This window comes from Lygodium microphyllum, chromosome 10 (assembly GCF_053477565.2).
Source record: "Lygodium microphyllum isolate KBCC chromosome 10, Lygodium_microphyllum_v1.1.10, whole genome shotgun sequence".
NCBI classification, from domain to species: Eukaryota; Viridiplantae; Streptophyta; class Polypodiopsida; order Schizaeales; family Lygodiaceae; genus Lygodium; species Lygodium microphyllum.
Genome location: NC_141144.1, coordinates 155,266,461 through 155,278,774, shown reverse-complemented (window position 1 = coordinate 155,278,774; position 12,314 = coordinate 155,266,461). Strand labels below are relative to the sequence as shown.

The 12,314-nt window shown below is 42.2% G+C and overlaps 1 protein-coding gene across 1 annotated transcript; it reads left to right on the top strand.

Moving 5' to 3' along the window:
* The first annotated feature begins 7,642 nt into the window (after positions 1-7,642).
* On the top strand, positions 7,643-8,865 carry LOC148030712 (uncharacterized). The gene is made up of 3 exons (XM_087687050.1): positions 7,643-8,195; positions 8,349-8,408; positions 8,463-8,865. The coding sequence occupies exons 1-3, from the start codon at positions 7,799-7,801 to the stop codon at positions 8,633-8,635; spliced, it is 630 nt and encodes a 209-aa protein (XP_087543176.1). The 5' UTR covers positions 7,643-7,798; the 3' UTR covers positions 8,636-8,865.
* The last annotated feature ends 3,449 nt before the right edge of the window (positions 8,866-12,314 follow it).

Below are 12,314 nucleotides of genomic sequence, written 5' to 3'. Positions count from 1 at the left end.
CCATGTACTTTTGCAGATGGCATTGTTCAACAATCTGCTTCACTGCTTGTTCCTCCATGGCAACATCCTCCAAGTTCAAGACGTGCCTAAACATGAATTGGTTAAAGGCCCTTATTTCCACAGAAAGGCCATATTTTGCATACTCTTCTTCTAAAAATGACAACTTGTTAGCTTTCTCTTGGCCTACCATGCTAGGTGCCTGTCATGAAGTCATATTCACCATTAGTGCTTTTAAAAACAAATATTTGGAGAGATAAAAGATCACATGCTTGTAGAATTGAAATTCTTAATTGTAGAATTAAAATTCTCCCTCAAGCACTCTATACATCCCAAAATTCATGACCTGGGTACAATACTTTTTTTAATAAGGAAATGGCCCAAGGAACGGGAGAGGGTACCCCCATAACAAGAACTAAAAGAACAGCAATAGTAGACGCCAAGTCTAGGTAGGATCCCAAGAGTCAAAAGAGGGAAACCTCCAGAACCTCCATTCCCACAAGAGAGCTACGACCTGCAAACTATGAGGAATACATCAAGGAGCTCCTCTCACAACTAGAGAAGACAAAGGAAGATAAGAACATGGCAATGGTTGAACAAGAGGTGGAAAAGGAGGCCATGGCTACATCCCAATTAGAGAAAATTCATTAAATAGCTCCGTTCCAAAGGGATATAAATGAGTTGAAGGAGCAACTGCAAGCCAAGGACGAAAATTGATTGGTAGGCAAGGCAGGATGAAGAGAATCAAGCCCTAGTGAGCTTGCTATGCCATAATGATAAGCTTGTAAGGCTCTATGAAGACTTGCAAGGGGAGATGGAAAAGGTCCATAAAGCCATAGAAGACTTAGAGGAGGTAAGGGAGAAAAGGGCACGTAGGTACCAAGAAGAGATAGAGAAATTGAAGCGAGAGGCAACCTCAAAGCAAGAGGAGCAACAGACGCTGAAAAGAGAGATCAAAATTCAAGAGCAGAGGTTGATGATACTGGCTCAAAGGTAAGAAGAAAGCCTTGAAGAAATGAAGAAGAGAGTAGAGGACTAGGCAAACCATAATGAGAGGAGATTCAAAGCTTTGGCGTGCTGTCTAGTTCACGTGGAAGAGGACGAAGTGCTAGTTGAGAGCAGAAGAGCAAAGGCCGCCCAAGAGAGTTTCGAAGCCAGCAATGCACCTTCTTAAAACACACTGTTGGATGTCACTCAAGTGGAGGAAGGGGAGTCCTTTGACTCCATAAAGAGGAAGCTAGGGATTGCACGTAGGGCCCTAAGAGCAGGCTTACAAATACAAGTGCAACAGCTGGGTATTAGCCTTGGCCTTGAGGAGCAACAAAACTATCTACTGCAAGCAGGATTGACCCCACAAGAAGTTGATGCACTAGGGTTTGTTGAGGGGGCACAACAGGTAGGCCAACAAGGAGAAGAGGCTAGCACAAGCTTTGACATGGGACCTCACAAAGAAGAACTTTTCCCACAAACTTCTTCCGCACGCCTGGAAGAACAACAAGTAGGTAGACACCTCTACTGAAAGAAAGGTGGAGCTTAAGAGAAGAGACAACGGATGGTGGAGCAAGAAAAGTAAAGATTGAGTGACAAGCTAGTAGTGGTGCCAACCGTGTTCGTCCCACCAAGCCAGGACGACGGCCCAATGAGCTTTAATGTTGAACTTATGATCTAGGAGCAATGCGAGACTGCTAGAAGGCCCTTTGACCTTAATTTTTGATTCGCCACCAACTTGCGTAGAGTATTGCTAGTCAAGGTGGTGGAAGAGGTGATTAATGTGGGAATCCTGTTAGGAGACAAACGGACCTCGAAGAGAGAGCAGAATCCCATCCTAAGGGGGACCAAGGATGCAGATTTTTGGCAGAATAAGGTTTTTAAAGTGCCCAAGGTTGTGAAAGGCTATGAGTGCCAACCCACATGGAGGAGGCACATTTTGACATAAACATGAATGCTTGATGGCTTTTTGTAACACCCTACCCTTTCAAAGAATAATCCAACCTTCATACCACATCGCAGAAGGGTAGGAGTGGATTTTAACCCAAGCATCCATGGCTAGGTACCACTTTCCATGGATCTATAACACCAATGCTACTTAACCCGAAGAGGCCCTCATTTTCATGCCAAAGGACCTATATGATTCAATAGTTTGCTTCATCTAGGAATTATCTTCCTAACCCGATCCCACCTTCATCACAATCTGTAGTTATCTTAGACTACTTATGATACTACTTAGATATGATCCTATGTCACAAGAGCAAGAGCATCCCCTTACACCCTTTTTTTTTAATCCCAATGGAATAGACAGTTATCCCATGGCAAGATTGATGATGTGAGCCACTCTACTTCATTTTACTTAGCTCTCGTTGAAGATATGAATGATAGCTACTTCACTTCCTGCAATCATCCATTTCTTTCCACCACCACTCTCCAAGTACGCCTGAACCTTAGAGGGTACATGTAGAGTTGGCAATTCCTTAGTAAATCTCATAAGCCCCCAACTCCACCCTTTCGCGACATGGATGACAAAGATTAGACATCATTATGACTATGTAATTCCAAAAAAAAACGGGAGAAAAAAGAAAGGAAAAACAAAAAGCAAAAGAAAAAGAAAAGAAAGAAAAGACTAAAATGAAAAGAGAAGGAAATCATAAGAAAAAGCAATTAGCTCCACATTAGCCACCGTCACTATACCTAGGGGTTCTCAAGCTAGGTACATCTGGTGGCCTGGATCGGCCGACTCCATCCCTAATCTCCTAACCAAATTTTCTTTCCCACTTTACGATTAGCGCACTTCAAGGCCAAGACTTCCAAACCTATCCCCCTAAGCTACACCCACCACACCTCCCTTATGCAGAAACTGGGTCCTCAAGTGTGGGACAACACCTAGGCTTTCCTATAGTCTATGGTTTGACCCAACTCCCAGTTCCACTAGTACAAGCACAATGCATCACATGGTAAGGTAGACACGTCCCCACATAGTGCACCTTCTTTTATTTTCAGATAAATACAAATGATGCAATCCACCAACTTTGGAGGCCCCATCATCAACTCAATCCAGTCTCAGCCCCCAAGACTGATCTCCATGAAACCCTATCATCATCTACTTATACGACCATTTTTTTGTGACATGTCACCATGCAATCAAAATGAGACAGAGGAAGATCAAGGAAGCCCAAGTCAAAAAGTGAATGAAGAAGCTCATTCTTCTTAGGCAAGAAAACTGTAGGAGATGGCAACCTCAGAAAAAACATGGGGGAGCTCCAAATATTTTGACGAGGTCCTCTCAAGGATGAGGGAGGTCCTTTGAAGGATGAAGGATACTCTCTCAAGGATGAAGGAAAGCACTAGATATTCTAGCAAGTATCTCTCAAGGATGAGGGAGAGCCTCCGAAGGATCTCGCAAGGAAAGTGCAAGGTGCAATGTAATTCATTTTATAAGAATGCAAAGTTTCCCCTTGTGTAAGTAGTAAAGTCTGCACAGACATAGGTGAAGGGATAAGGCAACTAGAAGGGAATAAGGAAAAGCCATGTTAAGCTTTGGTCATAGCAACCTTGGAGGACACGAGGAGACATTCGTCCAACAATATTGTCAATTTCAAAAATGGATCCGTCCATTTGCTATTCTCCAAGAAGGATCCGTCCAACAAACACAATCTTCAATTTCAAGGGACAGATCCACCCAAGGTCAATATCAGGGAGGAACTTGCCCCAACTTTATCTTCAACTTCAAGGGAAAATACATCCAACACCCTCCTCGTCGAGGGCTCATATACAAACTCAAAAAAGCCATCTCGCTACACCCATCCCACCTTCCAACTACTACCCATCAATGCCATGGGGATGGCACTAGTTTAGGAGGGGGGTAATGCTAACCTCAACATAAGAAAAGTGAAAAAAGTGAAAAAGCACAAGAGGGGAGCTGAGATGGCCCAGAAGGAAATTCGACACAAAAGAAGAAGCACGAAGGGAAATGGCTAAAAGCACAAGGGCGGCCTCAAAAGCTAAGGTAGAGGCAAAAGTGCAGTTTTAAATACAAGGCACCCATAAAAAATTCTATAAAAGAGCACTAGGCTCCCTCCAGTGCAAATTGTAAAGGTAGATAGGTAGTAGGAAGGAAGCTAGGAAGATAGGAGAACAATGGGAAAGAGGGCCTAGGCCATAGCCTAGGGGATAAGGGGATGACTGCCTAGAAAGGATTTATCATTTTGTATATAAACGCAAAAAGTGAATGAGGAGCTCATTTTTTGGTGTGTGGCAAAGTGGACTCATCTTCTTCTCTTCTTTGCTTGCTTACTTGTGTGTGCTTGAGAGAGGGACTATGAGAGTATGAGAGAGTGAGTATGTGAGCATGGGGGTTCTTGGAGGTGAAGCTCTACATCATCTCCTCTCTTCTTCTCTTCTCTTCTCCTCTTATCTTAAGCGTGGCTATGGAGGATGGAGTTTGAAGGTGGAGGCTTGAGGCTGCTCGAGCTTGCATCTCGAGCCATGGGGCTATCAGTGTGCTTAAGGGACGAGGCAACTTGTTTGGGCATCAAGGCAAGCTCACTACACCTTGGTAGGATGGAAGGTGTGTTGCTAGGTGAGAGATAGCCATAGGTGTTTGCTTGAAACTCTTGAACAATAAGTGGTCCGTGGGTCTTGACGGTTGAGCATGAGCTCTCAGCTCTACATCTCGACATACTCTGCTTCAACTAACCATATATCTTTTTATTTACCTCACAAAAGAAAGAATATAAGACTAGTTTCAAGGTATGGTGAACTCACCTACCTTATCTTCCCGCATTGTAGTCTAAGAGCTTGAAGGCTCAAAGATAGTTCCATGACCTAAGCAATACAATATGATATCGCTAGGCCTCTAAATCTACCACCAATTATGTGTATGATGAAAGAAGAAGATAAAGAAGAAAAAGGAGAGAAAGAAGATGGAGAAGAGCTTCAACATGCCCAATGCTTTACTCCCTCATGATCTCACAACCTAAGATAGTACTCTAGGCTCAAACATCTTACCATGGACGGGAAGAAGAAAAGTAAGAAGAAGGTGTAGAGCTTCTCTATTCCAAGTCTCTCAATCAATTCAAGACTCACTCTCTCTCTTCATCACTCACAACAATCTCTCAACAACGGAAAAAAGATGATAGAATAGAACAAGTCAATGGTTTCTCAATAGTTGCATTGATAATGCTTCCACATCATGGATGCACCAAAAGGGTAAATGTAAGAGAGACCTCTCACATAGACCAAAACTAGGATTTAGGTTAGGCACTTTCTCTAGGATTGCATCCCATTTTCATTCTAGGATTGCACCCCTTTTACATTTTAGGGTTTGTACTCCTACAATTTAGGGTATATGCCCCACAAATTTACATTTTAGGATTTCCACAACTATGACTCAGATTTACCACCTCTTTTAGGTATCATGCCCACTTTGTGGAACATTGGTTGGTCCTTCCTTTATGCATGGTTATACCTTAGCCTAAATACACCTAGTCTACTCTATTGCAATTATATATTTATGTGCACAGCCCACTCAATAATTACCTATGTGATAAATATAATCCTAGGAGATAATATAATGTGTACGGGTGTAGTGAGATCGACTCTCACGAAACAATACAATCATGATAATGTTCTATCCATGAAGTACCACGAGTGTTGCATAAGCACAAGTGCCCATACATAATATATTGAAGCTCCAAAAAAAAAAAACCTTCAAAAAAGAATGCCAACACTTGTTCTTCGATTATCTTTGATCTTTCTTGACTTTGGCTTTCACATTTACTATTAATATGAATCTAGGACTTAAGCCATAAGTGTTTCTAGCACCCAACGTCTCCTTTCTGTTCCTTCAAGAAGGTGATACCTAGCAAAGTGTGCTCTCTCTATACACATAACATATATCAAAAACTAGGAAACCTTGACAATAGAAATGATTTCAAATCCAACTTGTGATCCCCAAACAAACGATGAGCTTCTTTCACTTTTGAGAGTGATGATAGGAAAAATGTAAAGGAGTTTTAAATGAGCTAGTAATCCTAAGGATCTCCACTTTAAATAAGGAAATATGCATATGCTTGGCATTTGAGCGAGGAAAATTCTATCTGAAAGTACTTTTTGAGTAGGTAAGATGCTACACAAGGTTTCTCTTGAAACCATATAATGACGCAATATCAAGTCAAGCCTTGCTTAAGACCCCACAAGTACTTGATAGAAAACTCTTTATACAAGGTTGCAATAGATAAAAGCACACTTAGCTTGAAAGGCACCCTTTGACCTCTCGAGAAATACAAGTTTAGAACATAGGCATCTTAGGAAGCACATAAAAAGACCACAAGTTGCAAAATCCTAATACCTATTGAATGTAGCCACCAAGAGGAGATTGATTGTTGCTTTGTGTATCTTCTTAGTGAATGACATGAACACATCTCTCCTATTACTATTTATTTTGCATGTTTATTGCTAATGCTTACAAAATAGCTTGAGCATTGAAAGCATTCTCTTAAGCTTGGGTTGGTCGCATATGTTTTTAGTTCCATGGTAAAAGCATTTTTAGCCACCCGCATTTTGCCCTACCTTTATAGTCTATGATACTTGTGCATAGTTCTCTTTGAATCACATAATGAGATGATTGAGAATACTACCAACCAACTATGCAAAACCCTTTACATTTAAGTCATGTGAAGACAATAAAGTATGCATTTTTCTACCCTCTTTAGTAATTTCTAGTTTACAGTCTATAAACAAGTGGTCACAACTACCGACCTATTCCCACCCCATGCAAATTGGCTTCCAACCTATTCCCTGGGAGGTCCACCTTATAGAACATGCAAGATACTTTGTGAGTTCGAAAAAGAAAGGGTATTATATTTAGTAAAAATTTATAGGATTATATTTACGAAAGATTTTTTCAATTACAATTTTTTTAAAAATCTATAGGTTTAGTAAAGTAAAAAGTGATCATTTTAAAACCTTGTAGCATGTAAAGAAAGTGTATTTCTTAATATCTTTTGAATGCACGTTGTATACATGATTTTTTATAGGTGGACCCCTTAGGACCTACCGGAACATAGGTTGGAAACCAATAACTAGTTTGCTCATGCACGCAAATTTTTGAGAAAAAATATATGATTTTTAGAGCGTGGAAAGCTTTGCTAGCCAACATAAAATCCTGCATATGTGTAGTTGCGACTGAACCCTTTTGAAGAATGCTTTCGCAATTCACAATTTGGTGGCAAACCCCAAGGCATGCGAATGGGCCTGGTGGGAAAAGGTCCTAGATGGCCAACCGAGGTACCATCCTTAGTGTGTAGAAGCCGTTCGTAGCGCATGCGAATTTGGCTGCACGATGAAGGGAGGCAAAATATGCACTCGATTAACTCGTCCCTACGCCACTTTGCCTGGCGGGGAATGGCTCTAAAATGTACCTCAGCCTCATATTGTGGACAGCTTCCTTGGAAAAAGACTTGGGTTTGGTAGACGGAAATGGGTCCACGGGACCTTTGAATGCTGTCACAGCCAAAGCCAAGTTGAAGCATGGAGGGATGCAGTGGTGGTTGGATGAGCATGTGGATTTCTCTTTCAAGGAGTTATGAGATAAGCAACGCTGACGCTCGGCGCCGCGGAAACGAGAGAGAACGAGGCAGTAGTCTACATGGTGGGCAATATAAAAGAGGAGTCGATCGGGGGGAGGCAGGCATCGCTGTGAGAGCCACCCTTGTCATGTGCACTGAAGTAGCTCAGTTTGATCTTAGCGCCTCTAGTTCTGTGGTCAGCTGCTGAAAAACTGCAGCTGAGGTAGGGGAGAGGTTTAATGGCGGCAGAGCTATGGCGGAGGAAGCTGGTCTTCGTCCTCCTCTCAGTCTTCATGGCTTCGACTTACTCAGTGGTGGCTGGTCCTGAGGAGGAGGAGGGAGCTCCGTTTCAGCTGTTTCAAGCGGATGGCTTGGAGTACGCCAAGTGCACCGGGATGGGCGAATGCTCAGGTATAGTACTGAGCTGTCCGCGGACGTGCAGCAGCATCGGCGGCGGTGAGATCCTGAGAGCTGGCTTCCGGAGTCTGCGAGGGAATGGAATCCGGAAAAGGAGGGGTCCGGGGGGCGGTGCCGGTGCCGGTGGAGGAGGAGGTGGTGGTGGTGCTGGCGCTGGTGGGGGAGGAGGGGGTGGGGGAGGTGGCGGTGGTGGTGGTGGTGGTGGTGGGGGAGGTGGTGGCAATGCCTTTTTTGCTGGCATTAAAGGTCGAAGCCTCTCCGGTGGAGGAGGAGGTGGCGGTGGTGGAGGTGGTGGGGGAGGGGGTGGTGGCGGCGGTGGTGGTGGCCGAGCCTTTTCTGCTGGTATTAAAGGTCGAAGCCTCTCCGGTGGAGGAGGAGGTGGCGGTGGTGGGGGAGGAGGGGGTGGTGGTGGTGGTGGTGGTGGTGGTGGTGGTGGCCGTGCCTTTTCTACTGGCATAAAAGGTCGAAGCCTCTCTGGTGGGGGAGGAGGTGGCGGTGGTGGCGGTGGTGGGGGAGGAGGGGGTGGTGGTGGTGGAAATCGAAGTGGTGGTGGGGGAGGCGGTGGCGGTGGCTTGTCTATTGGTGTTAAAGGCCGAGGCCTCTCTGCTCGTAGCTTCTGCTATTATGACTGTGTGAGCTGCCGAGCCACTTGCCAATAATTGGCTAATTTTAGCTTCTTATATATTTGTAATATCTTTATCTACCTACTTCTCATCATGCATGGATTATCCATCATCTCTCATTTCAAAACAGGGTCTATCTGTCTCGCTAGCATGGATGAATATCTCTCAATTCACATCTTGGCTTTATCCTTCCATTCTTTTATGTTTGTATCCAGTCCTCCACATGCTTTTCTATATAATAAAAATATCATAATTTAAATTAACAACTAAGAATTGTTTTTATAAAAGCTCATAATAGCTAGCTGTTACTAACGTGCTTCTTTACAATATTATAGTTGGGACTTTTACGTACCTCATAGATCTCTAATGAGGGTTCCTCTCTCTCTCTCTCTCTCTCTCTCTCTCTCTCTCTCTCTCTCTCTCTCTCTAAACTTTCAATGATTGAACATCTTAGATTGGTGATGGTGATTACATGTAAGAGCCTCTTCATGTAGAGGGTTGAAGAACAAAACCTTATGTGTTTGTATACAATGCCTCCAGTTCTTTCTTTCCTTCCCACATTATAACTTTCCATAGAACAAGTAGGTCACAAAATCTATATTGGCAGTAGCAACTTGCATATCTCATCCAAAAGGTTGCTTTGCTATTATTAATGGTACACAATGTGAAGCTTGCAAAATGCATGGGTTTCCTAAACTTATGAGAACATATCAAGAACTAATGTGTTGTGAAGCAGTTTCGTGATGAAAACGAAGTTGTCATGTGACCTTTGCTTCTCTCACTTCCTCCCTACATATTGTATTTTGGTTTTCTCGCCCCACCCATGTCTCTCTTTTTCTTCTTCTTCTATGTGTGTATACGTGTGTATATGTGTTGTCCGCGAGGGTGCTATGGTCTTTATTGGCCCACTATGCCACTGTGGAAGAGAGAGAAAGAGAGAGAGTGTGTGTGTGTCTTGAGGGGGGATACACCTATAAGAAATCATATATATAATGTGCATTCAAAGAATATTAAGAAGTACCCTTTCTTTATATGCTATGAGACAATAAAATGATCCCTTTTACTTTACTAAACTTACAGATTTGTTCTCAATTGCAATTTTAAAAACCCCATTTATTAATATAATCTTGTAAATTTGACTAAATAAAGTACCATTTTCTTTGAATTCATGTAGTATATTACATGTTCTATAAGGTACACCCTCCCAAGGTGTGTGTGTGTATATATAAGTATGTGTGTGTGTGTATGCACATGCTACCATCACCCACTTGCCAACGAGAGAGAGAGAGAGAGAGTAGAGTAGAGTAGCTTATTACGAGAGAGAGAGAGTAGAGAGAGAGAAGGCCGAATTTTGACCCATGGAACCTTTCCAAATATGCAATGATTCTCCTCCCCCATGGTAGGAAAGGGTAGCTATGGTGAAAGAACGATCTATGCAGGGTGGTTCTCCCAAAAGCGTAACATGCGGATGATGAGGTCCCCTAACTTCGATATAGAATTAGTGGTCAGAAACAGGTGAAGTGGCCCTTATAAAGGGATATTAAATTCAACCTGTATGTGTGCATATGTTGGGCATGTCATTATCATGTGCTCCTTTGATTCTACACTCTGTAGTCCACACAGCTTGCATAACCTCGTCTCTCTTGCCTATCCACTCCATGCACATGTCTCAATCAATAAAGTGTGTGATCAAGTTTGAAGTTGTCTAAATACCATTGAGAGCGGGTTGGCTATGTATGGTTGTGTGTGTGCCTCTGCCTACATGTAGGATTCCCAACATGAAAGGTAGATATGCATACTCTAATAAGCAAGTTTGCCATTTGCTCCCTTGCTTTGATGTTTTGCTTGATACGCTCGTAAGAGGTCTAATTGAAATGTGTCCATGCATATATCTTCCAATGCCATATCTAGTAGATATCTATCCACCCCCCACCCTTTAAACCATTTTTGCATATCTAGCACCCATTCTGTTGAAAGAACTTTACTTTTCCACGTTTTCTATAGGTGTACTGTGCTAGTATTCCATGCCCGTTTGGGGAGCCTACTATTATCCATTTGACATACTCCAGTGACATATCTCAATACTCGGATCATAGCATGTACCTCAATTGGCTGATGGCCAGTTTCCAAAAGCATAACTACATATGGTGTGGTGCTTTTGATACTGAAATTTCTACGAATAAAAGCTTTTTGTGGCTTCTCAATGTCGTTCCATGCAGATGAGTAGATGCTCTCCCCCCACACTTCCACTCCATATAATATCGTTTGTAGAGCATATGCATCAAATATCATACAACGTATTCTCTAGCATTTAGTATTTGTACGGTTGCAGTCGTTTTCAAAGTGATAATACTTGCTTTTCCCTACTTCCGCTAATCATCACTCCACTCATGTATGCCATCTGTGGTTTGCAAGTATCTCAATCCCCAAGTATTTGAAAGTAGATACTACCTCTATAGACTATCGCACATAATGTACTTTTGGTGGGGTCTTTGATTGCTTTGTGTGCACAACCATTAGCTTTGTTTTTTATACATTCACTATCAAACCACTATCTTAACAAAACCATTCAAGAATCCTCATGAATTGCTGCATACGTTCCCCAATATATGTAAAGAAGACCACATCGTTTGTATAAAGCAATAGCAAGATGGAAAACATACTAATATGCAGGCTTTTGGCTTCCTCTTCATTCATAACTGTGAGAAGTATTTCCTCTAGCTTATCAATGCATAAACCAAATAATGTAGGGGAGAGCGGTGTCAAAGGGTTTTCTGTTCATGGCATAAAACATGGAGTTCTTATGTTTGCAGAAGAATTTCATTAGGATCCACATAAGAAACTTTCATACATAATTTAGTCATTATTCCCTTACATTTGTCTTAGATGTCATTTAATCTCATAAGTTCCTTTGCAACTTGACATGCAATTTTCAGTTTGTATCAAGAAAAATGGCAATGATAGTGTATATGAGGACCTTCAACTTGATCAACAAGTGGTAATTGATAGTTTACAAGTTATGTCACATTCGTTTATGAAGTTCATTAGCTTGGAAGATCCAACTTTTGTCAAGAGCACTCCAAAGTTGACTAGGTCCACAAGTGACATGGAGTAATAGTTGCAAAGGACTTATATGACTTGTATATGATCTATATGAACTCTTTTTTGTGTGGAAGAAGGAGAGAAGTCCAACCTGTGTTTTGTGGCGCATTTTTTGGCCTGCACACCTGTGGAAGATGGAGGGAGAGTTGAAGACTATGAATGCTCCAAAGCATGCGAACACAAAGCAAACTGAAGATCAAGAGAAGATACAAACAAAGAAGGTAAGAGTTCTTTTGCCCCATCCATTTGGTAACGTGGAAATGAGTTGTATGATAGTCCATGAAAGGGAAAAATAGAGAAAAAGTATTCAGCCTGCTCTTATGAGCTTCTTCTTCCATTCTCTTACCATATTCGTGTAGCATTAAAGCCCTTCTTGTGCCCAAGTACTTGAGTGACTTTGGGGCAAGTCAAGAGGTGATTTTTGCCGACGTATGGGCTGAATAGGCTCTCCCAAAACTGTCATAAACAGGGCAGCCATTAAAACCCATTTATTTAAAGGGGTTTCTTAAAACCTAATCACTTCCTTGTCTAGACAATGCTCCCGAAACAATAGGGCATTGGTTGAGATTGTAATGCGAGACTTTCCCATGAGTTTGTATACATTTTTGAGTCA

Coding starts and splice junctions, on each gene's coding strand:
- LOC148030712 (XM_087687050.1), top strand. CDS start 7,799: ATGGCGGCAGAGCTATGGCGGAGGAAGCTGGTCTTCGTCCTCCTCTCA. Junction 8,196..8,348: donor TGGTGGTGGGGGAGGTGGTG/GCAATGCCTTTT, acceptor TCTCCGGTGGAG/GAGGAGGTGGCGGTGGTGGG. Junction 8,409..8,462: donor TGGTGGTGGTGGTGGTGGTG/GTGGCCGTGCCT, acceptor CTGGTGGGGGAG/GAGGTGGCGGTGGTGGCGGT.